This window comes from Pteronotus mesoamericanus, unplaced genomic scaffold (assembly GCF_021234165.1).
Source record: "Pteronotus mesoamericanus isolate MK-2021 breed Mesoamerican mustached bat unplaced genomic scaffold, CSHL_Meso_final scaffold_507, whole genome shotgun sequence".
Lineage (NCBI taxonomy): Eukaryota > Metazoa > Chordata > Mammalia > Chiroptera > Mormoopidae > Pteronotus > Pteronotus mesoamericanus.
In genome coordinates, this window is record NW_026555319.1 from 17,334,421 (window position 1) to 17,358,097 (window position 23,677).

At 42.8% G+C, this 23,677-nt stretch overlaps 1 protein-coding gene across 1 annotated transcript in view; it reads left to right on the plus strand.

The window, feature by feature from the left end:
- The window catches only part of DEPDC5 (DEP domain containing 5, GATOR1 subcomplex subunit), a 91,640-nt gene that overhangs the window by 18,541 nt on the left and 49,422 nt on the right, over positions 1 to 23,677 (plus strand). The window contains exons 11-24 of the mRNA XM_054594411.1: positions 1,895 to 1,964; positions 2,276 to 2,348; positions 2,962 to 3,065; positions 3,569 to 3,643; positions 5,224 to 5,358; positions 6,147 to 6,208; positions 6,355 to 6,428; positions 10,370 to 10,439; positions 12,237 to 12,273; positions 12,800 to 12,920; positions 15,299 to 15,525; positions 18,441 to 18,644; positions 20,323 to 20,458; positions 21,488 to 21,588. Coding sequence (XP_054450386.1) covers positions 1,895 to 1,964; positions 2,276 to 2,348; positions 2,962 to 3,065; positions 3,569 to 3,643; positions 5,224 to 5,358; positions 6,147 to 6,208; positions 6,355 to 6,428; positions 10,370 to 10,439; positions 12,237 to 12,273; positions 12,800 to 12,920; positions 15,299 to 15,525; positions 18,441 to 18,644; positions 20,323 to 20,458; positions 21,488 to 21,588 — 1,489 coding nt within the window. The remainder of the gene's footprint in view (positions 1 to 1,894; positions 1,965 to 2,275; positions 2,349 to 2,961; positions 3,066 to 3,568; positions 3,644 to 5,223; positions 5,359 to 6,146; positions 6,209 to 6,354; positions 6,429 to 10,369; positions 10,440 to 12,236; positions 12,274 to 12,799; positions 12,921 to 15,298; positions 15,526 to 18,440; positions 18,645 to 20,322; positions 20,459 to 21,487; positions 21,589 to 23,677) is intronic.

Genomic DNA, 23,677 nt, shown 5'->3' on the forward strand with positions numbered 1-23,677 from the left:
AGGAAGAATAGCCCAGTGGCCAGGAGCAATTTGGTGAAGGAGCAGACGGGAATTAGGCAGACCAGCTAAGAGGTTTCTGCAGTCATCTGGCTTACGGGTGATCAGTCCTTGGGATCTGCCTCAATATGGAGGTCCGAGGAGAGCACCAACCACAGGGGCTGCAGGAAGCCAGGCCTTACGGGTGGGCTGAATGACGGTTACTTTGGACCACATGATGGCGTGTCAGTGCTGGGTCCGTGCACACCTCCATTTCAAGCCTGGTTCAGTGACCCTTTAGATGTCTCCGGACCCAAGATTTTGTGAGTGTATATACGACTAGATATGGGGACAATATATGGCATAAGCCCGGTCCTTAGTTTACAGGACTTTGCTCTTAGGATTTGTTGTTTGCTTGTTTGTTTGTTTTTTAAATCAAGAACTTGGTTATAAAGCAAGAACTTGAAAATGAATTAGATAACTTTCTGTGATCACACTATTGATTTAATGAAGTTTGGTGAAAGTTACTCATTCATCCTGTTGAAGAGCTCGCACTGTGGATAGCAGGATCAAGCATGGGAATTTATGAAATAATTTCTGAGCCCAAAATATAATGGTGGTGGCAGTAATAGTAGTAACCCTAGCTAATATTTATTATTTTGACATAGTAGGTGTCATGGTATTATCCCACTTAATTCTCTTGTCCCTATTACATAGGGAAGGAAAGTACGGCTCTAAGACGTTAGGTAACCTATCCATAATCAGTAGCCTGTAAAAGCAGACTAAGGATTCTAACCTTGTTCCATCCATTCATCCAGAGCAAACCTGAAACCATCTCCCCTGTGCTGTCCTGTCTATGTTCCTATAATCCCAGACATGTTACCATTGTTGTATATTGTCTTTTCCATCACACATGAGTTGAGAAGCTCATATGACCACACCAGCTGCATTGTAAGGCATTCTCCCTATATATCAACTTATAGCAAAATCAGATAAAAAATGCTCAGTTTGGAGCACTAGAGTCCAATAAATTAGTTGGTGGCTAATGAAGGTCTGCTTTTTTGTAACATTCTGCTCTTGGTACTATGACTTATATTTAGGAATTTCTCTCCACTTGAGATACACCCACCGAAGAATATGAGGTTGTATTGTATACATTATATGGTAAATGGTGAATGTGTAGTCAGTAAGTACAGTTGGGTTAGAGATGGGGCTGCTGAATAAAGGCTGTCGTCTTCAAAGCCTCTGGAGGAACTGAAGCTCACCTCGCTGACTCACTGGTGCAAGCCAAATTTCATGCCTTCTGTAAACACTCTACTCCCAGAACCCTGATTCCCAGGCCCCATGGAATGTTTATTCTCCGTAGTCCTTATCCCAGTGCAGAGGTAATTCATTGCCTCCCCTTTAACCCCCGCATGTCCAGCAGCCCTCAGTCCTCATCCTGTGACAGTGGTAGGATCTGGGAGTGTCTTAGATTCTCATATCCACCCCCATCAGTTCTGTTCTTGTTCTATAAACTACGCTTGCGCAGAAATTAAAAAACACTGAAACAGATACAGATACCATGATCCTCTGACACTGGGCTGATCGATCTCATGCCAAATCAGAAGCTGGGAGAAGGGACCCATACCTTTCAGTGATTTGCCATTTGCAAAGCATTTGCCACATTCCTGGAACTTTGGGTAACTTGCCCGAGGTCACGTAATGGTAAGTTCCTGAGCCAGAATTGAATCCAGGTCTTCTGACTCCCAGCAGTGTTCTGTTCATTGCATTATGCCCCCTGTAACTACCTGATGTTTTCTAGTACTATACTACCACAATGCCTCCTAGAACTGAGAGATACTATGTTCATGCAGGCTGCTTCATATTGAAGTAAATGGAATAAACTTGAGCCTTCTTTTTCTCTGCTCATGCTTAGGAAAAGAACTGTAGTCATGAAGTGACAGTGGTCCTATTTTCTAGAACTTTCTATGATGCGAAATCTCTTGGTGAGTAAGTCTCCAATTTATTTTTTAAGCTTTTCACACCCCTACCCCATCCATTCCTTATTATCTTCTTCCCCTTTGCACTGCTCCATGTTTCCCATCTTTCCTGTTATGTGGACAGGGTAAAAGAGCAAATATCATAGTCCATTAGTGGATGCAAGAAGTCTGTGGGCTGTGATTCATCTTAAAAGCAACATAATAGATATGTAATTATATTTATTTATTTTGCAGTTGTTCAGCCTGGAAGAGGGAGCAGAGAAACTGTGAGTTTATCTTTTCAATCTGATCTGCATACATTGTTTTCTCTGTTTCAGATGAATTTCCTGAAGTAAACCGAGCCTCAATTCGACAGGATCACAAGGGACGATTCTATGAAGACTTTTATAAGTATATCCTGGGTTCTTTACTAGGTCCCACCCCCTTTTTTGGTGATTTCTTTCCTAATGTTTTTTTTTTAAGTAACCTTTTTATTTTAGAATCATTTTAAGTTTATAGAGAAGGTGCAAAGAAAATTCAGGGAGTTCCCATATACCCTTCACCCAGTTTTCCCTGTTAACATTTCATAATCAAAGTACATATGTCAAAACTACAGGAACATTATTATTAACTAAAAAAACTTCAGGCTTTTCTCAGATTTCACCAGTTCTTCCAGTTTTGTTCAAGGATCCAGTCTAGGATACCATATTACATTAAGACTTTTCAAACTTTTTATTGTGAAAAATTTCAATCTTGCAGCAAAGAAGAATGAATAATATAATGAACCCATTTATCCAACACCTGGTTTTAATAGCTGTTATCCTGCCATATTTGCCTCATCTTTTTTTTTTTTTTTTTTTTTTTTGTGAGGGTACTAAATTTTGTTTGAGAGTAAATTACAGATAGTATCACATTTTGTTCCTATGCATATCTAAAGAGTAAGGGCATTTTCGTATATAATTACAATGTAATAGCTATATGGAAGAGCTGCCTGATATCTATTTTATGATAACACTCCTTTCAGAGTGGTGGTCCAGAATGAGAGGAGAGAAGAGTGGACTTCACTCCTTGTGACCATTAAAAAACTCTTCATCCAGTATCCAGTGCTGGTGCGACTGGAACAGGCAGGTACTGCATCCATGGGATAGGAGGTGCAGCAGGGAAGGAGGCAGAGGCTGGAGGCTGGGAGACGAAGAGGTTCATGCCTGTTTCCCTTCCAGTGCTGTAGTCTCTGCTTCTGTCAGGTTTCTATTTCTGGTTGGGTTCAGTTGTTCACTACGTATTCAGCAGAGTGCAATAATGTCCCTGCTACAGGGCGGGGGCCCTTTGGAGCCAGGTACCTTCCACTTGCTTTTTAAGAGTTTGTCTTGTATGGTGATTCCCAGAAGGAAAGGGGGGTGGGGGAAGGTAGAAGAGGTACAAAGGGGATAAATGGTGGTGGAAGGAGACCTGACTTGCGGGTGGTGAACACACAATACAATATACAGATGAATATTATAGAATTGTACACCTGAAACCTATATAATTTTATTAATCAATGTCACCCCAATAAGTTTAGTAAAAAAAGTGTTTTTGAAAAAACAGTTTATTTTTCATGAGCTGTTTTTCTTCTCTCATGTCTTTTGCTTCAGAGGGCTTTCCTCAAGGAGAAAATTCTACCTCAGCACAAGGCAACTACCTGGAGGCCATCAATCTGTCATTCAATGGTGAGTAAGGATGCCAGTCGGTGAGCATCGTGCCTACCTCCTGACCATGAACTTCTCTTTATTAATGCCCAAAGACCCAGACCTAGTTGATGATGTTCATACCCGCCAACCCCCAAAATTAATTGAAAGCAGTAATTTCCGATGGCCAACATTTAGCTCTTGGGTCTTCTGTTGGGAAGTAGACTTGTTGTTCTCATCCGTTTCTCACAGTAACCTAAGATTCAGCAGCTGTAGGGGATCTCCCTTAGGCTCTTTGTTTTACTAAACTGTGTTCTTAAGATTTTTTTTACCCCATCCCTCAACTGCTTCTAGGTAATTTTTTTTTTCGCTCTACTTTTATTTTTTAAAAGATTTGTATTTATTTATTTTTAGAATGAGGGGAAGGGAGGGAAAAAGGGAGGGTAAGAAACATCGATATGAGAGGGAAACATCAATCGGCCATCTCTCGTATGCTTCCCGCCTGGGGACCGAACCCACAAGCTAGGCATGAGTCCTGACTGGAGATTGAACCAGCAGCCTTTCACCTTGAGGGTCAACACCCAACCAACTGAGCCACACCAGTCAGGGCTTTAAAAAATTACAAAAGTGACCAGTGTGCCTAGAATGCAAGCACTGGAGAGGTGTACTGAGTAAAAATGGGTATCTTCCCCCTCCTTCTACCATTAGGCTCCTCCCAAGAGGGACCATTGTTAAAGAGTGTACTATGATGTCTTCCAAATGTTTGTCCTACATTTATGTGTTAGCTGAAATACTTAGTTTTCAAATACCAGAAACCTACTCAATTCATTCATTTAAACAAACAAAAAAAAAAATGTATGGGTACAGGGGCTCAGAGAGGCAGCCAGGGAAGGCCTGAACACTGCGCTGAAGAACATGAGGACTAGGGTGGCTCTGGCAGCCACAGGAGTGGGAATTCCTAGAACTGTGTTCATCTCCCAGCAGCCCAGTCTCTCTACTCTCTGTTCAGAATTCTGTGTGCCCCGCAGAGAGCATCTGATTGGACCAGCTCCTGTCAGGCATCTGTCTGGCACTGGCGAGTGGCGAAGTGATCGTGTGTGGTCACTTCACTGTCTGTACTAAGGTGCTAGAGATTCTAGAGAATGGGGTCTTTTATTAGTCAATATTTTTGTCATATTTGAATATCACTGATTTCTCAGAGCATGAATTACACAGGCCAGATATAAAAATTAACTTCCCAAATTTACAAAGTCATTACAAGATTCTGTTCCAACTCTTGTAAGTATTATCTGAAGTTAATACTTGATTCTTATAAGTTTCAGTACAGACTCATTTATGGAAATTAATGACATAAAATTTGAACCTTTCAGGCTTCACAAGGCAAGTTTCAGTGGAGACAGATTAACAAAGGTGACAGTGACATAGTCTTGTATTAAGCAGTTCTTAATGCACAAGGGGAAAGACAGGCATGAACATGATTAACTAGAAGTCAGGTCAGAATGTGGCAATTGCTATAATAGAAATATGGGTAAAATGTTCCAAGAGCACAGAGATGCTTGCCAGTGGCTGGTTCCTGAAAAGCTTTAATATCTTCATTGGGGGACTCTTTGCTTTGCTTCAAGTGTTTGACAAGCACTATATCAACCGCAACTTTGACCGAACTGGGCAGATGTCCGTGGTGATCACGCCTGGAGTGGGTGTGTTTGAAGTGGACCGTCTACTCATGATCTTGACCAAGCAGCGGATGATCGATAACGGTAACCCTCCCTGATTTGTGCTGTCTTACCCTGAGAACTCTGAGTTTTCCCTGGCTTTGTGCATCAGGGATTTGGGGATGTGAATGATATTAGGTAACAAGGAAGTTCCATGGTCAAATCGATTTGGTAGATGTTGGGTCACGCCCATTCCCTAATTGCAGGTTTTTATATGGTAGTGTATCCTGTTTATCTCCAAAGGGTATAACTGGTACTGAGTTTCCCAAGCATATTTGGCACTGGAGAACCCTGTTTGGGGGGATTGTTTCAAGAAACCAGTGTCCATCAGCTCATACCAGGAAGTACGATCAGATCATCTAGCTCAGCCCTCCCTCTGTGATGTGTCATGCTTCCCCAGCTCACAGCCTGACACCCATTTAATTTGTATTTCAACAACAAGATGGAGTTGGGGATGTAAATCCTAATTGTCAATAAAGAAGCTCTGTTAAGTGACATGGATTGTTTTGCTTTTTACTGAAAAGACAAGGTTCCTTTCCTTTCTGGCCTTGATGCTTCAGTAATGGAAGCCTGGTTGTCTTTTTGAAAAATCATGCTCTGTCAGCGAGGCAGTCAGAGGCTGACTGTCAAGCACTGACCGGTGGCAGGTGTGACAGGACTAGGTAAAGAGAAAGAGAAAGAATAAAATGCATCTCTTTACTCCTTTGCTGCATAGGCAGCACTGAGGAGGTTATATGTACCCTGACACAGTGAAATGACATCAATAATAGATGTCATATCTGCCTCCCCCCACCTCACCCCTACCCAAACTCATTTTGTCTCTTCTTTTTTAGGAATTGGTGTGGACTTGGTGTGCATGGGGGAGCAACCGTTACATGCTGTCCCATTGTTCAAGGTCATTCAATTTTGGATTGCTTACTAACGGCCATTTTTCGGAGCCAGGGTGATCTTGAGAATAGTTTTTATTAAAAACAAAAGTTGGAACAGTCCCATTTCCCACTTGATTTTTAGCTGACCTGTGCCTGACATTTTCCCTTTCAGCTGCATAATCGAAGTGCTCCTTGCGATTCTCGTCTGGGCGATGACTATAATATTCCTCACTGGATAAATCACAGGTGGGTTGTGATCTTGATTCATACTATATGATAAGAATTTTGAATAACTTCCTTGCCATTTTCTCTTTAAATCTGTTATGTTCTTACTGTAAAATCGTTGCTCAAGATGTGGAAACCAAAGTTTCAACATTTACTTAAAGTTTCTCTATGTGCAAAACACTGGCAGTACCATAAGGACAGTCTACAGTGAAAAATATATAAATGAATTTCGAAGGACTTATTTCCACTCCTGTCCCCAGCTCCTATTATTCCCGTTCCCACAGGCCATAGCTGACCAGCACCGCGCCTGGCTTCCTCCATTTGTAGAACAATTCCCATGCTGCTTCTTCACATGGGATGAGGCCTCGTGTCCCTGCTGATTCCAGCTCAAGGGTGGCGTCTCTCGTCCATCTGCCAGTGCCACTGCCTTATCCCGGGCGTCATCTTTTGAACAACTACAGTAATCTTAGTGTGTCTATTTCTAACCTCTTCCCTTCAGTCCATCCTTTAGACCAGGGTTTCTCAGCCTTGACGCTGCTGACGTTTTGGGCCTGATTGGTGTTTGTGGTTGGGGGTGCTGTCCTGTGCACTGTAGGACATCGAGCAGCATCCTTGGCGCCCACCCACTAGATGCTGATAGCACACACTCCCAGTTGTGACAACCAAAAATGTCTGCAGGAATAGGGGCTAAGGGAATTTCCCTATCAAAAGTCCTGCAAAAAGTTCAGGTCTCTTTGAAACACTGCAGGTAGAGCTGGTACCTTCTGGAAACTAATGATGAGAACTAGATGTCCTCGAATAAACCAGCCAAAAGTGAAAAGACTGGGGCTATTAATTCTTTTTAATGTTTAATGATTTCTTTAAAAAAAAAAAAACCCTGCAGGTTTATGGAGAATGCATTTGAAACCATTGGAAACTAGGGAGGGGAAATCATTTAGACTAAAAATAATTTTTTAAAAAATGTCTGCAGACATGGCCACATGTCCCCCAGGCAGTAAAATTTCCCCTGCCTGCCCACTGAGAATCGCTTCTTTAGACCAGTGCTTTTCTTTTTTCCTTTTAAATCTTTTTGTTAAGCAACAGGGCCCTTTCTTCAAGTAAGAGCCTTACTTGGAACCAAGCATATAAAAGCAAAACAGTATTAGTGTTGCTCTGCACCCTCACATAGCAGTCTCCAATGGAGCGCCAAGGCACATCGGCGGTCTGGGGACCAGCATCTGTCAAGTACTGCTGTACCTAGTTACCAGAATCTTTTTTATGAAAACTGAGTCATTTTTATGAAAACCAGATCCTGTGGCCCTTTTCCTCTGGTTTCTCGTGCGGCTACTAAAGACTACAGTGTTTGCCGTCTGAGGCCTCCTCTCACACCGCTTGCCCTCTTTCGCTCTGCATGGCACACACACAGCTCGCTCACACCTGAGCTTTCCTGCCTCATGGGCCTCTCCACCTGTCTTTTCCCTCCCAAATGCCTATTTATCCTCCAACAACCAGCCCCCACGTTTCTCATCTTTCTGTGCCACCCTTGATAGCCAATAGCCATGTTTTCTTGAGTGCTTCCAGAGCATTCTACCCCTCTCTGGGCTGTCTGTCTTAAGGCAGGACTCACAAGGGGCAGAAGACCACTCGGCTCATGCCTCAAGCTCAGCAGAACCTTCAATTCTGGCTTCAGTTTAGTTGTAAGTCTTTGCTGGAGACCAGCTTGAAAATTCATCACACATTTTGATTTCAGCATTTGATATTCTCTTTATCTTTGTTACGGGCCACATCATCCTGGTATGGTGGTTGCTGTTGGTCAGTTATAATCATTCATAAGTGAAGAACCAGTTTCATGAGCAAGGAGTAGTCATTTGGCCAACTTGTAAAGGTAGAGTGATTGCATTGTAATTATCCTGTTCTAAGCATGTCTAAGCATGCTCTTCTCAGGAAGCCCAGTGAGATACTCTTTGGCTGGTCGTTCCTGTTATTCCTTTACATGTGTGTGTATGTGACTGTTTAATGATGTTCAATTTTGAATGTTGTTGTTGTATTGCCTGATGAAGTCACCTTAAGAAAAAGCGACTATTTCATAATAAAATGCCTTCTGACTCTTCCTTATCTTGAGTTTATGTTACTGTATTTAAAAAACTTGGTTCAGGTTAAAAAGGAGTATTTTGAGCTTATTTCTTTTCATGTATTTCAGAGACAAAAGTATCTCCTTTTTTTGTTAGCTGTCTAAATATTTTTGGATTTGTAATCTTAGAGTAGACATTCAGATTCTTTTGCCAATAAGAAAATAGCTATTGTTTAGTTCTATACTATATTTCATGGCCTTAAGTTTGGTTTAAGAAATAATTAAGGGAAAAAATAGTTATAACACATACAAAATTGTATATGAATTTAAGAATTACAATTTCCTCAAATTTTACTTCATAATAAGTTGAAAGGGTCCTGATTTGTCACTATTTTTCCTCCTCACCTGGCTCTCTGATTCCAGTGAAGATGAAGGATGGATCTATACCCAAGGGGTTTCAGGCTCCAGGGGCTGGGAGGCCCGGGCCTGCTTTTAACAACTCATTGCGAGCCTTGTTTGCTTGAGCCTCTCCTGACAGGAACAAGGACTTGTGGCCTGAGATGGATGGCTGCTGTCAGGGGCTGTTGTTCTCATCCTGTCAGCAAAGTCTCTCCAGATGCAGGCAAATTGTTCCCACTGTGTTAAGGCTGGAGACCCTCCTAAGCATACTCAGACTGTGTCCAGTGAGAATATGCTGCTGCCCAAGTATTACTGGCTAACAAGGAAAATTGATTCAAAAAGTAAATTAATCAGATCCCTAAGAATTATAAAACTGGGATTTTGAGGATATCACAGGAGATAACTGCAGCCTGTCTGGGTGCTCATAGAGAACATCCAGTCATGTTGTACAGGTGAAGAACTCTGCGTTCCAGAGAGGTTAAGCGGCCTGCTGAGGGCCGGACAGCAAGTTCATGGCGAAGCTGCTGCTATTGATACGAACCATTTGAAATTATGACATCACACTGTCTTAGAACTTCAAACACAGTAATTTCATATGGGTCAATCTAATAGAAACCCATTCTTCTGACTGACATCACTTTACCACTCAGATCTTTTACAATTAATGTCCGTAAAGAGAATAGCATCCTCTATTTGGTATCTTTCTTGGTACCACTGTGAAAGAACAAGTCCCAGGGGCTAGTTGGACTCCAGGTCTGGTCGCAGGCAATATTCTTATGTTCTTATGCACTCAATGTGCCACTAGGATTGCCCCGTAGTGCACTGGTTATCTATTGATACTGCCTCTTTTGTTTCTTTATGATCAGGGTTATGATACAAGATGGGGATTGGTCAATATCTAAAACATCTTTATCACAAGTTAACTGTAAATTTTTTTTTTAAGTACATGGGGAGATGCCTAAGGAATAGAAAAGGCTGCACAGGTTTCATTCACTTGTTCTTTCAACATACCCAGGGCAAGGCTGGGTCTCCAATTTTCTCGTGCACCTGGTGTGACTGCCTTAGGGCCCGATTTTCAGAGGGATTGACACTTAAAGGTTTCTGCCATCTTTTTCTGAGTGCCACCTTTTCATTTTCTTGTCTGGGTTATTCTCGCTCACGAAGTACTGATCAATCAGGGAGTGACAAGGACTTCCCTGGGGCCCAGCCTGATGCCAGGTATCTAGGTGAAAAAGTAGTGTGGTGTAAATAGATGTATCTTTGCCGTAAGAAGGAGATTCTAATCCAGTTAGGCGTCAGGACTAGCATGAAACAATTTATTGGGTGGTGGGGGAGGAGAAGAGAACACCATTTAAAACATAATTAATGTTTTGTAGTAATTACAAAAGTCAGAATTGGGAAGGCCAGTAAAGACATTCACAAGGGGGCTGATCCATTGTTGGGATTTCAACTGTGTCCTGAGGTTTAAAACAAAAGGGGTTTCGACTAATGACCCTTTTTGCTTCTTTTACAGTTTCTACACATCCAAAAGCCAGCTCTTTTGTAACAGTTTCACCCCACGGATAAAACTGGCCGGAAAGAAGGTAAGTTGCCACCAACCAGCAGAGCCTTTAGGGACTGTCACACGCCCTCAAGGTTATTTTAGTCCCAAGATACTCGCTTCCTCCCAGGGTAATAAATGAGTTTAGGAAATCGTTTTTAGAACTGTACAGTTTTCCACATTAAATAAATAAATAACAAGGCAAACCCCCATATGTAAGAAATATCTTTGGCAAAAATATGACAAAGAACAACTATTTTAGTTCTTTAATAATAATAAAAGAATGATTTTTACTGTGATGTGAGCAGTTTATGCAGATACGGAGACCTCTCACATACTGATAGGGTCAAACACATAGACAGACACGTGCTGCAGCAAAGAGGAAACTTGACAAGAAGGCCACATCTTAGCAGGTAGTTAAAGAAAGGCAGATTCAAGCGGGAATGGGGATTTATTTTTTTTGCCTACTAAATAGGTTTAAAACGTATTAATAATTATGCTCAGTGAGGTGATTACTGGGGGGAGGGAGGTATGAGGGGAATAAATGGTAATCGAAAAAATATAATAAAGATTATATTTAAAAAATAATTATGCCAAAAAGCGTGGTGAGGTTGGTGCTTGAGGACCTGGTTGTTGCCCAATTCGTAGGAAAAGCAGTTTGGCCGTGTGTATCAAAAGCAGTGCAAAATGGTCGTGCCATTTGACCAGCTCGTTTCATTGTTGGCCATGTGGTTGGAAATAATTGCAGATAATGAATCTGAATAGGTTGTGGTCCAGTTTTATTCATAGTAGTGACAAGTTAAAAATAATAGGGATATGGCTAAGCAAAACCATGAAATATTGCAGTCAATAAAAATGCCACTCTTGAGAACCTGAAAAAGCCTTTTTAATGTAATATAAGGAGAAAACCGGGCTATTAAATACAGAGGCTCCACACTAGGGTGCTCTCCTCCATCTAGCTGAGCCGAAATCTCTGAAAGTTGCCCTGTTTGATTGTTTCACATCAGTAGTATAAGAGCCGGTTCTTTTCATTTTCTGTGGAAGGGAGGTGTTAGTCTTACTCTTCTAGTATGGAAAATATTAATTTGGAAGTATGAAAACTTCTAAAATAGGCCATGTCTAGTAGGGGAGTGCTAGGAGAATAGGACTGCCCAGAAAGTCCTTCTCCTGCCTTCTGAAGTTTTATGCCTTCGCCATAAAGTGGAACATGGAGGAACTTTTCTGCAACGTGACTGTTTTAAACAAGAAAGAATGAGTATTGTTACAGACAGTTTCAAGGTCCTAAAAAAAATTTTTGTTTTTAAGTGATAGGTTTTTTAGTTTTCTCCTCTGCCTTTGTACTCCATTTCGAAATATTGGGCGATCTATCGAGTGTACTCAGCTCTGGTGGGTGTAGGCAGAGAGGAGAGAAGGCCACGGTGAAGGGGAAAGCATGCAGGGTTTGGGGTCAGGTGGACCCCAGTCATGATAGGACAGACACACTGGTGGATTGACTGAGTCTGAAGAAGAGTTGGGCTTGGATTTTTGGCTCTGCCACCTGCTGATTGAATGACTTTGAACAAGTCCCTTATTCTCCCTAGAATTAAATATATTCACCTATGAAGTGGGGTCCATGCCCCCACTGGACAGGGTTGTGAGAGTGAACATGATATGAGGTGGGAAGTAAAGGGTCCAGCAGGGCACGACACCATGGTGGGCAGCTGTCCAGGGTTTGCTTCTGCCTTCCCACCAGTTACAGTGAGGAGGAAGACAGGGCCTCTGCCCTCGGGAGCAGCCGCCTGCATACTGTGCCTTGTGGTAAGTTCTAGGCTACCAATCGATTCTCTATTTAATTTTACAGCCTGCCTCTGAGAAAGCAAAAAATGGCCGTGATACATGTGAGTATTTTTCTTCTTTCATGTCCTTTAGAAAGAGTCAGCTAACCCATGGCAACAAGAGTATGTGAGGTCACATAAAAAGCTCACAGCCAAGTTGGGAGACCTGAATTCCCCTTGTGTGACCTTTGGAAGATTCCTTAACCACCTTGTATATTTTTGTCCTGTCAACTGTAAAATAGATGATAATGAAATTTTGTTTTTCTTTTCCATAGGTCAATTATAGGGGTCGGGTAGAAAGTTACAAAGCACTAAACATACATATTACGATGATATTTTAAAAGTAGGATCACAGAATAATGAGATACTGCCATCACCTTGCCTTTACTTAGTGCTATATTCTTTCCACATCCTTTGACATATAAGTCATTAATCTCAACAACCTGATGAATGGGGTTATTATCCCTTTTTTCCCCAGGGAGAGATAGTGATGATGATTCCCTGTGTCTTGCAGGTTTTGATGAGGACCCTCTGAAGGCATCTGGTTGAAATGTGTTTGATGACAATTCATGTTATTTGTACATTTCAGCTCTTGGGACGCCAAAAGAATCCGAGAACGCCCTTCCCATCCAAGTAGATTACGATGCCTACGACGCTCAAGTGTTCAGGCTGCCAGGCCCATCCCGCGCTCAGCGCCTCGCCACCTGCAGGTTTTCTGCCAGATTCATTTGGGGGTGAACATAACATTTGCTTAGGAAAGTGTGAGGTCCAGCACAGACCTTTATGAGAACAGCCTTGAAAATGTTTTAAATTAAAGTTGGCCAAAGAGAAGCCATATCATATAGAACATTAGGGATTTTGTTTTCATGTTCTCTGGGTCAGCCATTTTGTTAGCTATGTTTGCTAGAAAGTTTTGTCCCTAAATAAGGAGAGCTGCCACTAACATATATAGATCCTAGGTCCCAGACTTTATTTTAGGTTTATTATTCCCAAAGAGCAAAGGACTTTTCTTCCTCTCTTTATTCCTGCTTTTTAAATTTGCCCCATGGTGTTATATAGTAATTGTCATATAGTAATTGTAATTGTATATGTAGTTGGATTTAGCAGTCATTTCTGGGTCTTGTGTAAGGTGAGAGATATGTATTTAATATTTTCTCCTAATATTTAAAATTTAAAAAATTTTCAATTACAGTTGACATTCAACATTACTAGTTTTAGGTGCACAGCATAGTGATTAGACATTTATGTAACTTACAAAGTGACCTCCCTGTCAAGTCTAATACCCACTTTCCTCTAATAATTCATAATCTTGGTTTTAGGCTTAGCTCATTATACAGAAGTTTATTATTAACGTAAGAAACAGAGGTCTAGCTTATTTTTCCTACTTGACCAAATTTACTAGATTTCTTAAATATGCAACTTCAAGCACACTGTAATGTTGTTCTCTCTTCACATTGTGACAAATGAGCTTGTAGTGGTCACGTGATTGTCTTTTGTCCTTTTCCTTCATTCCATCCTAATATCTCATCCTGAAAATGTTTGGACCTTAGAATAAGTGCTGGTAACAGAAGCTCCTATACACATAAACTCTGCTGAAGGGCTCATTAATGCGTATATTAAAGTGCCTTCATAGTCTAAGATCCTTGGTTTTCTTTTTTCTAATCAAAGATGGCAAGACCTGGTGTTCCAGACACCCAGGCTGTGTGTTGCTTGAGGGTCCAGACCTTGTCTTTTTTTTCTTTTCTTTTTTAATTGATTTTAGAGAGGGAGAGAAAAAGAGAGAGAAAAAAAATCAATTTTTGTTGTTCCAATTATTTATGCATTTATTGGTTGATTCTTGTATGTGTCCTGAACAGGGATCATACCTACAACCTTGGCTTATGAGGATGACACTCTAACCAACTGAGCTACCCAGCTGGGACCCAGACCTTTCCTTCATCAGTGCTTTATCCCTTGTGCAGGCTTGAGCGTGTACTGTGCTCAAACTTTGGGATCTATTTTCAGGCTCCGTTTAGGCTCTTACTTAAAACAAAACCCCTTCAGGCAGAAAGAGAACAGCTCTGACGCCAGAGAGGCAGCCCTCTCAATGGTTGCTAACTCTTTCATTCTGGATTTTTCCTACCTATCAGGCATCTCTCCTTCTGATCCTTCTTCCTACTGTTTCCAGAGGTTTTCCCCTTCGGGAGTTTTATGTTTTAATTAGGGTGTGCTGTTTTTTAAACTTTTATTAAGGAAATGTTCTAGCGTGTTCAAACAGATGGGCTAGTGTAATGGGCAGTGGTCAGCGTGTTTTGTCTTGTTTCTTCACTTCCCCCACATTTTAAATTTGCTTGAGTATTCTAAAACAAACCCTAGGCATTCTATGTTTTTTCACCTGTAAATATTTCAGTATTTGTCACTAGCAAATAAGAATTAAAAAGACCAAAACAGTACCTTATCATTGGTAACCAAATAACATTAACTCCTTAATATCCTTGAATAGCTAGTCCATATTCAGATTTCTCAATTGACCCCCAAAAAATGTGTATTTACAATTGTTTTGTTTGAATTGGGATCTAAAGAAGATGCACATGTCACATTTGGTTGTAATGTCTTTTTTCTGTGACTATAGAACACCTTCCTTTCTTCATTTTGCTTATTGCTTCCTTGTAAAGCTTAACTTGTCCCCTATTTTCTAAGTTTTCTGTAAACTGACAATTATCTCCAGACGCTTCAATAGACAGTCAATTTTTGGTGCAACAAGACTCCTCAGGTGGCGCTGTATACTTCCTCTTGCATCATGTCGTGTCACATCTGGTTACCCCATTTTCAGTGAAACGAGATTGATCAGTGGGATCAGACCAGAGCAATTACTTCTTTACGGCTCTGATCCCAGCACTTCGGCCACTTGAGAACCATCAGTCACTTATCCCTTTTTTACAAGCTCCTCTGGGCAAAGTACCTTCTGTATTATTTCCCACTCATAGGTCTCATTGGGGATTTTTATTATTGGTTTCCCAAGTAGCTTGGGTTGGGGACAGGTTTTGGTGTTTTAATCTAGGCGGGGCAGCATCCCTTACTTGGCGGTACCTTGCCTCTCCTGGGTCAGGTCTGTGCGAGAGCGAGAGCGGGAGAGTCAGAATCGAAAGAGTGCCAGTTCCTGTGACGTCTCGTCCAGCCCCTCCGTGCCCAACCGTGCGCTGCCCACCGAGGAAGTGAGGAGCCAGGCGTCGGATGACAGCTCCCTGGGCAGGAGCGCCAACATGCTCATGATCCCACTCCCCCACCTGCACCAGTATGAAGTCAGCAGCTCCTTGGGCTACACCAGCACTCGAGGTCAGAGAGCTGCAGCACACAGCGCTCCCTTCCTGCAGTGAGGGATGGGGAGGGGGTTGTGGCCTGGTGTGGGGTGTAAGTCCCACATTTTAATCGGTTTCATGCCAGTGCAACAAGTACCAATTGCCTGAACTGTATGAATGTGTGTTTTATTAATTTTGTCTCTACCCTTTCTTCCCCTATATCTATAACTTCATACATTTCCATATGTTCATGCAGAGCTTTTCTTTGGCCTAGGGTCAAAGGTGTTTACTTATTTCCATACAATTCCCATTCGTGCCATACTTAAAACTACCTCTATCCTCTATTCCACTGTAAGATTTCTCCCCATAGTTACCTGTTAACCTGGCTTGCACTAAGGAGCGCAAGTGCTATTTTCTCTGTATCTTATTTTTCCCATTGAGCAGAACCAACAACTAGGGTCTATAGGTCCCTCCTGACTTTTTAAACTTTTTATTTTAAAATAATTATGGGTATATGGAAAATTGTAAAAGAACATACTAAGAGGTCCCATGTACCTTTCACTTATTTTCCCCAGTGGTGACATCCTGCGTAACTATAGTACAATATCAAAAGTAGGAAAATGACATTGCCGTGATCCACAGAGACTATTTGGATTCACCACTTTACATGCAGTCATGTGTGTGTGTGTGTGTGTGTGTGTGTGTGTACAGTTTTATCACGTGTAGCTTTCTATAACCACCACTACATTTAAATCCCAGAATTATTTCATCACCGCAAGGCTCCCTCCTGCTCCCCCTTTATGGCCACACTCTCCCACTAATTATTCTCCTCCACAATTTCTTTATTTCGAGAATGTTATAGGAATGGAAGCATAGTCCTCCTGACTTGATCACTGGCTTAGGAATGTTGTACACACACAGCCATCTCCTGTTGCCCTGGAAGGAGCCTCAAAGCGCAAGGAATAAGTTTTCCGTGACCTGGTGTGTTGATGGGAAGCCATCGTGTGGCCTCAGAGCAGAGGACGGGGCCCTTACGTCCATTAACTCCACGCACACCGTGCCAAGGGCCTGGGAGAAGCTTTGGCTGCTGAGAAGTTTTTTGTATTTTTGCTGATTCAAAGGATAAAAATGAATTCTGAGAGAGAAAGGAGGAGATGTTTAATTACATGTCTATAGAAAATAACCTATGTTACCTGCGTTAATTAAAGTTAATATTCAAAACAATTTTAAGGCATCTGAAAATTTCTAGGTTAGCTCTTTCCCACCTTCTGGAAATTTCTAAGTTTTTGTGACAGTGGCTCTCATTTTCCTGAAAATATTCTTAGAAGGGTCTGTTGCAAAAACTAAGTTAAAACTAAACATTAATCCTTTAAAAACCGTGTTATACTAAAAGCCAGATTTCCTCTGAAGAGATAATGCTGGCATAATCCGCGTAGCTTTGAAAACAGTATTCTTCAAAATGATCTGAGTAGAAGAATAGATTTCAACATCCTTAGTGATATCTGGGAGTTTATTAGAAAAGCCAAAAAAGCATTTCACTGGAATATTGCAAAGCAACATATCTGTAGGCCCTTAGTTTCTCATTTCTCTGTTATATTTAGGGATTCTTACCCATCTACCCACTCACTGTAACACAGGAAACGTTTCCCCTTTCTTCTGCACCTATTTTTGACCCACTTTATCTCTCAGTCCTGTTTCTCAGCCTTTTCAGAGTATATTCTAATATTTTAAATTGAGTTTTCTGCTTTTATTTCCATGAGAACTAGCTAGACCACATTCTTTTTTATTTGGTAAACAAGAGCATCAACTCAGTAATTTACAATGAAAAATATAGCTTTCATGGAGATCTTAATGTTCTCTTCTTGCATATAAACCGGCTTGAGGAACTAAATATTACTATATCCCAGGCTCTTACTGGGTAGGTAATGGTGGAAAAGACAGAATCTTTGATGCCATGGAATTCGCAGGTGCTAGACCAATTTTCACTGGGTGGTTGCCTAGTGGACAGGAGGTGAACACAAAGGGAGTTGGTTTTGGATTTCAGCTCTTTGATCTGCTCTGGTTATTTAACATGCTGCCTCCATCTCCATAGTAGGGATCTGTCTGTCAGACAGCACAGGTTAAGTCTGAATATCATGTCGTCTCCTTGCCTAGTCAAGGCTAGATGCATCCATTTCTTCGTTCTTTTCTCCCTAGAATATTTTTTTAAACACAGTAACATTTGATTGCTTACTTGCGTTCCAGGCCACTGAGTCAATGGGAGATGTTTCTCATCCACCCAGTTATTTAGGGCCCCAGGCTCCTTTCATCCTGGGAAGCTGTGAACATCAACACTGGTCTACAAAGCTGCCACAGCAGGGGAAGAGAGAGTGGAGATGATGCGTGGAGATATTTGTGGTCCAGCTCTTCAACTGGACCATATCACTTCTACCTGTGTTCTAGTGGCTGGAAGTTGGCTAATTATTTGGGCCCAGTGCAAAGGGGCAGGAAACTATAGTCCTGTTGTGTGCCTAAGAGGAAAATTAAACAGGTTTAGCAAACACATTGACTGTCTCTGCTAGGGTCTGCCTTCTGCTCACCAAATATATATTTTTATTGTTCTTCCCACATGCAGAATATACCCACCCCATCTCCAGGGGAGGCAGCTCAAGTCCTACCCTTTACTTCTTCCCAGTTTAAAGTCCAGGGACTCTAGGACATGTATGGTCCTTCCCATCCAGTTTGGGTGTGGCTTACTGGGCCAGTAATTTGGGAACCAAAACTAATTGCTTAAAAGGTGAACAAACCCAATATTTCATTTCTTTTTAGTTTGGCGATGTTACTCATTTCCCTCACTGCTTTAACATGTATGATAACATCTAAGATTCTTGTCAGCTTTGGCAGATCGATCTGCCTAGTTCTTGTCTCATTGTAGCTCTCTGCTCTCTCTCTGTGCCTCAACCCTACTGGCAGATGTCCTGGAGAACATGATGGAGCCACCACAGCGAGACTCCAGCGCGCCAGGGCGTTTCCACGTAGGCAGCGCAGAATCCATGCTACATGTTCGGCCTGGGGGATACACACCCCAGCGGGCGCTGATCAACCCCTTTGCTCCCTCACGAATGCCCATGAAGCTCACGTCCAACAGAAGGCGCTGGATGCACACTTTTCCTGTGGGTAAGTTGGTGGCTCAGGAAAGAGCCTCCGACTGGGAGCTCCTAGTCCTGGTTCTCAGGACTAATCAACCATGCGGCCTTGGTCAAGTATCCGAACCTCTCTGCACCTCAGGTGCCCCTCTGGTAAGATGGAGATAACCACGCCCACTTTGCCTGCCGCAGGGGTTCTTGTGAGGATCCTGAGCACATGCTGGGAATGGGCTTTGTAACTATAATTAGCTATATTAGCCGGAGGGCTTCTATTTTCCTGTTTAAACGAGACTGTGCTTTGCCATCTGCTTTCTTTTCTAAGACATTGAATGTCTCTCGTTCTTGTTCATTCCTTCCTCTCTTGGCTCTCTCTGGATATTGATGTTACTGTTTTGGTTACGTACTTATGTTCCTTTGTTTTCTCTCAGGGGTCTCTGATGACTGAAAAAATTTTTTTCTCCAAATTCAGTTTTTCCCAGTCTGTCCTTTTTGATCTGTATTCTGTCCAAAAGATGACAGCAGTAAGGTTTTAGAAAGCTGTGGCTAAAATTAAACTTCAGGTTAATGGACTCCTACTGGGCTGGGAAGGAACAGATGCATTAAACTCCAGGGTTTTTTCACGGAAACCATCCTGCTGAATGCCTAGAAATGTCTAGTTGTTCTTGTTATTATTATCATTATCATTTTGTACTTGCTCTAGTGTTAAAAGTAAAATAAGTGAGCATTGAATCCTGTTCTTTCGGCTGTAATTGGGGGTCATTCTCAGATGCCTTTTTGTCCTCTTTATCTCTGCCATGATCAGTCACGTGACTTTTCTTTCTGGTGTCTCCTTTCCATATCGTCCCCACTGCTTTCCTTTGGGTTCCCTCAGGAGAGCTGTTGATGTTTCCTCCATGACTCTCTGCTCTTCTTGCTTCTGTGCTTTTCCTCCAAACACCCAACACGCAACACTTTACTAAAACAATATTCTCCAAAACTGTCCTCTTGCCCACCTGGGCCTCTAATCACGGAGGCCCCCCTTTGCCAGTCCCCAGCGTTCCGTCTCCTGTCGCCATCCGCGGAGGCTCCTTTCTCGCCCACGCTCATCTGGTGGCCTCCTGCACATGTCTTGCCTCTTCCATGCTTGGGTTTCACACAGATTGTTTCTTCTACTCAGAATCCTCCCCTTCAGCCCCTGCTAATTTTGTTTACTGCTCTGAAACTTCTCTTTCTCTAGGAAACATTTTTTAATAGACTTGACTAATTCTGATTTATCTCCTACTTGTCTTTTTTGGACTTACATATCCTCTGTTTCTTCACGTCACAGTTGTTACCATCCATATATATCTACGGAGTCATCGGTGTTTTACCTGTGGTCCCTTTTCATTTACTTTGTGTTAACCTTCCCAAGAAGGGCTCTGACCTCCTATACTCCTGTATTTCTCTGTGGCATTTCAGTTGACATGCATGAGACAGAGGCGCTCTTAAATATTCTTAGGCTGAACAGGGTGACCAGCATGAGGCCACACAGGAGGATGAATTCAGCTCAGAAGAGGAGGTGTCCCATGTGGGAGCTGGAGGGTCACGTGTATAACATTCCTGTGTGTGTGGTCTGTGGTGTGCTCTTTCAGTCTCGTATCCCAGCAGCCAGAAAAGAGGAAGGTTGAAACGAAGTGCGCAGCATTAGCTGTCGGGTGGGAGTGATGCTCAGTGGATCTTTGTCTGGGTAGGACCCTCCGGAGAGGCCATCCAGATCCATCATCAGACCCGACAGAATATGGCGGAGCTGCAGGGCAGCAGGCAGAGGGACCCGACCCACTCCTCTGCAGAGCTGCTGGAGTTAGCGTATCATGAAGCCGCTGGAAGGTGAGAATGTGCACGGCGCTCCGGATGGGACCTTGAGAACGCTCTTCAGCACCCAGGACAATGTGTCAGCAGGACAATGCGCTGACAAAAATGCCATGTTTATAAGACTTAAAGAGACAGCATGAGAGGAGGGCTTTCCTTTGACAGTCCGTATCATTCCCTTCAGTGGGCTAAGTGCAAAGTAAACAGCCTGCTGTTTTTGCCAGAAATTACCTAGGCCCTGCTTTAGCTTTAGGTGTAATTCAAAGCACACTTTGTAAACCTCGGGCATGAATTTCTTCTAAGCCTCAGCCAAGAGGGAAAATGGGTGCTGAGGTAGGGGATTCATGCTGTGTGTTTGGGCAGTCTAGGACTTTTGTTATTTTGGTCATCAAGACATTTCACTGTCGAGTTTAGAATAAATTAATGCTAACAGCAATGAAAATCAAGGCCTGTGTTTTTTAAAATAACTCTTTTTGAATCAGAATTCTGAATGCATTACATTTATTTAAATTGAAAGAAATTGAAATTCAAAAAAAAGAGTCTCAGTGCAGGAAGAAAGTCATTTAAGCCTTGACGAGCATGAGCCCAGGTTACACCTGGTCTCCCATGATGCTTTAGGGAGCACTTTGCAGAGAGCGATGTCTGACCCTCTTTTCACTCGCCTCAGCATCCCTTGGGATGGATGAGGGATAGAGACTGGATGTGACCATCTTTACCAGATTAACCTGGTACCTCTTTCCAAGCACCTCTCATCCTCCTGCTGGTGTTAGCAGGGAGGCGCTTAGGACAGAAAGGGCAAGCAGTCTAGCGTGGCATGGCCGCCAAGGCGCCAGGGTAGGAGGAACCCATCCCAGGAGGCCAGAGCTGGCACACAGTCCAAGCACCGAGCCCTGGCAGCCTGTGATTTGGATCCCAGTGGTTGCCAGCCTGTGTGGCTGAATATTCAGGCCTGCTTTTGATGAAAACCCCTGGTGGGGTACAGGGTGAGCAGGATGAAGAAGGTGACGATGTGCATTAAGCCAGGTGGCCGGGCTCTGTTCTCTGCAGGCACAGCACTTCCCGCCAACCTGACGACGGCATGTCCTTCTTGAACTTCAGTGGAACAGAAGAGCTTTCGGTCAGCCTGCTTAGCAGCAGCAGTGGTGCAGGTAACCAATGCGAGAGGTAACAGAGTTGGGATGCCCAGAGCAGGCGCACGTCTAGAAATGACTTGGGGACCAGAAAAGAAGGGCCACTTCTATTTTGGGATCATTTCAGCCACAATTTTGGGTGACCTATTTAGAGGCAGTGCTTTATAATACATGGAATTATAAATGGGCTGCACGTTACATTTTTAGCTGGGAACATGCTGGTCAAGCCACATTTATCATTGTCTGCCAGTGAGTCGTGATTGAGGGCGGCTTATGAACTTGGCGTTGAGGGCAGCACCAGGGCCAGAGCAGGGTGATCTCTGCTCCACAAGAGCTTTCAGTTGTGTGTGTCGGGGGCGGGGGGTGGGTAATGCACCTCCATAAAAACAGCTAGGAGAGGCCCAGAGGGGAACAGAGTGGTACTTTGTCCTTCCTCTTATTTCTTTGCATAGGCTAGTGTCTGTGTGAAATATGCTTTTTCTCTATCTTCAACCCCTGATTCTGCCTGGGAAATGTTAGCTTAGCCTTTCTGAATCAGCTCCACCAAGACCTCTTCTTTGAAGCCTTCTCTGGAGCTTCTCACTCCTCCCCATGCCGTCCTAGGAGATGTTAGGCTTGTTTCCACGGAGCTTCACGTGCATTACCCAGTTGTACTACCTGGCAAATCCTGACCCCTGTTTCCATGATTTTCTCTCCACGAGACTGAAAGAGCTTATCTTCATTCATCCTCACATTGGTTACCACATTTATTGACAAATGATCTTACACTCCCAAGACCAAGCTGCTGTATGTGAGAAGCATCTGAATGACCCACAAAATTATTCAGAGTGGTCTGTGAGCATTCAGTTACATAAGTATGTTCTAAAATGTTTAGCTTCTTCGAGAAGGTGTGGGTCCCTTGGGTTATTTTTCTCGTCAGGGTGATATAGTTAAATGGGGTCGCCCTTACTCTTGTCCAGTCCCTTCCTGACCAGTAGCATGTGTTTTCAAAGGGATCAGGGATCTCCAGGAGGTGGTCTGCAGTCTTGGTCTCACATGGAAATTGAACTCCCACCTTTGATTTTATACTTCCTGATCAATAATGTATATTAGCTAGCCACAGAAAGAAATGAGGTAAAGTTATTCTAATCTTTGTTACCATGTGCAATAACCAATTAACGTCAGATTTAGTTTCAGGATAGAGCCAGAATCTCACCGTGTCTCACTCCCTCCACCAGTCCTAGCTCAGCCCAACCTGCCACCCATCGTGTTTTGCCTGAATTACCTCAGTAGCCTGTTAACTGCCCTTCCGTAGAGTTTATTTTCAGCGCAGTGATTCAGAGTAACTTCAAAAGTAGAAATCAGACTATGAAACTTATCTGAACAAAACCCTCTGAGGGCTTCCCAGGGCACTTGGAGCAGAAGCCAAAGGCATCATAGGGGCCCACAGAGCCCCCTGCATCCTGGGGCTCCCTATTTCTCTCGCTTTACTCTAACGGTTCCCCAGGTATATCAGGCACACCCTGAATTGCAGGTCCTTTCTCTGGCTGTGCCCTTACACCAAAGGGCTTCATGGCTGAGGTCCGTATATCTGAGTTTGCCCAGGACAGTCCTGGTTTAAATTTGTTGTCCTGTGTGACTATTAATAGTGCCCCTTTCATTGTCAGAAGTGTTCTGGATTGGATGATAAATTATATGGCCACCCTGTCCCAGCTTTCCTCTCTTCCTTCAGGTCTTGAATTGCCACTCTCTACGCTGGCAGTTCCCCTCTATCTTCCCTGCTCAATATTTTTCCATAGTATCACCTGACTTACCATCTTTCTCTCTTTTTGTTTATGATTGTATCTCTGGAGTTCAAAGCAGTGCCTGGCACATATCAGGTAGTTGAAAGAATGCTAAAAACCTTCCGAAGTTAGTTTTTTACTGAAGAATGTTTCCCTTCTCCCTCTTATCAACTTTAGCATTCATTCTGGGACAATTAGCTGGATTCCTTGCCTAAAAGCATAGGGCAGTCTCTTTCTGCCTTGCGTCATTTGGAATTGACTTCTTTCAAGCCATCCTCAATCCTCGTAGAATATGGCTTGCTTTCTTCATACCCACTTAACTCTTACTCACTGCAGAAATGTTT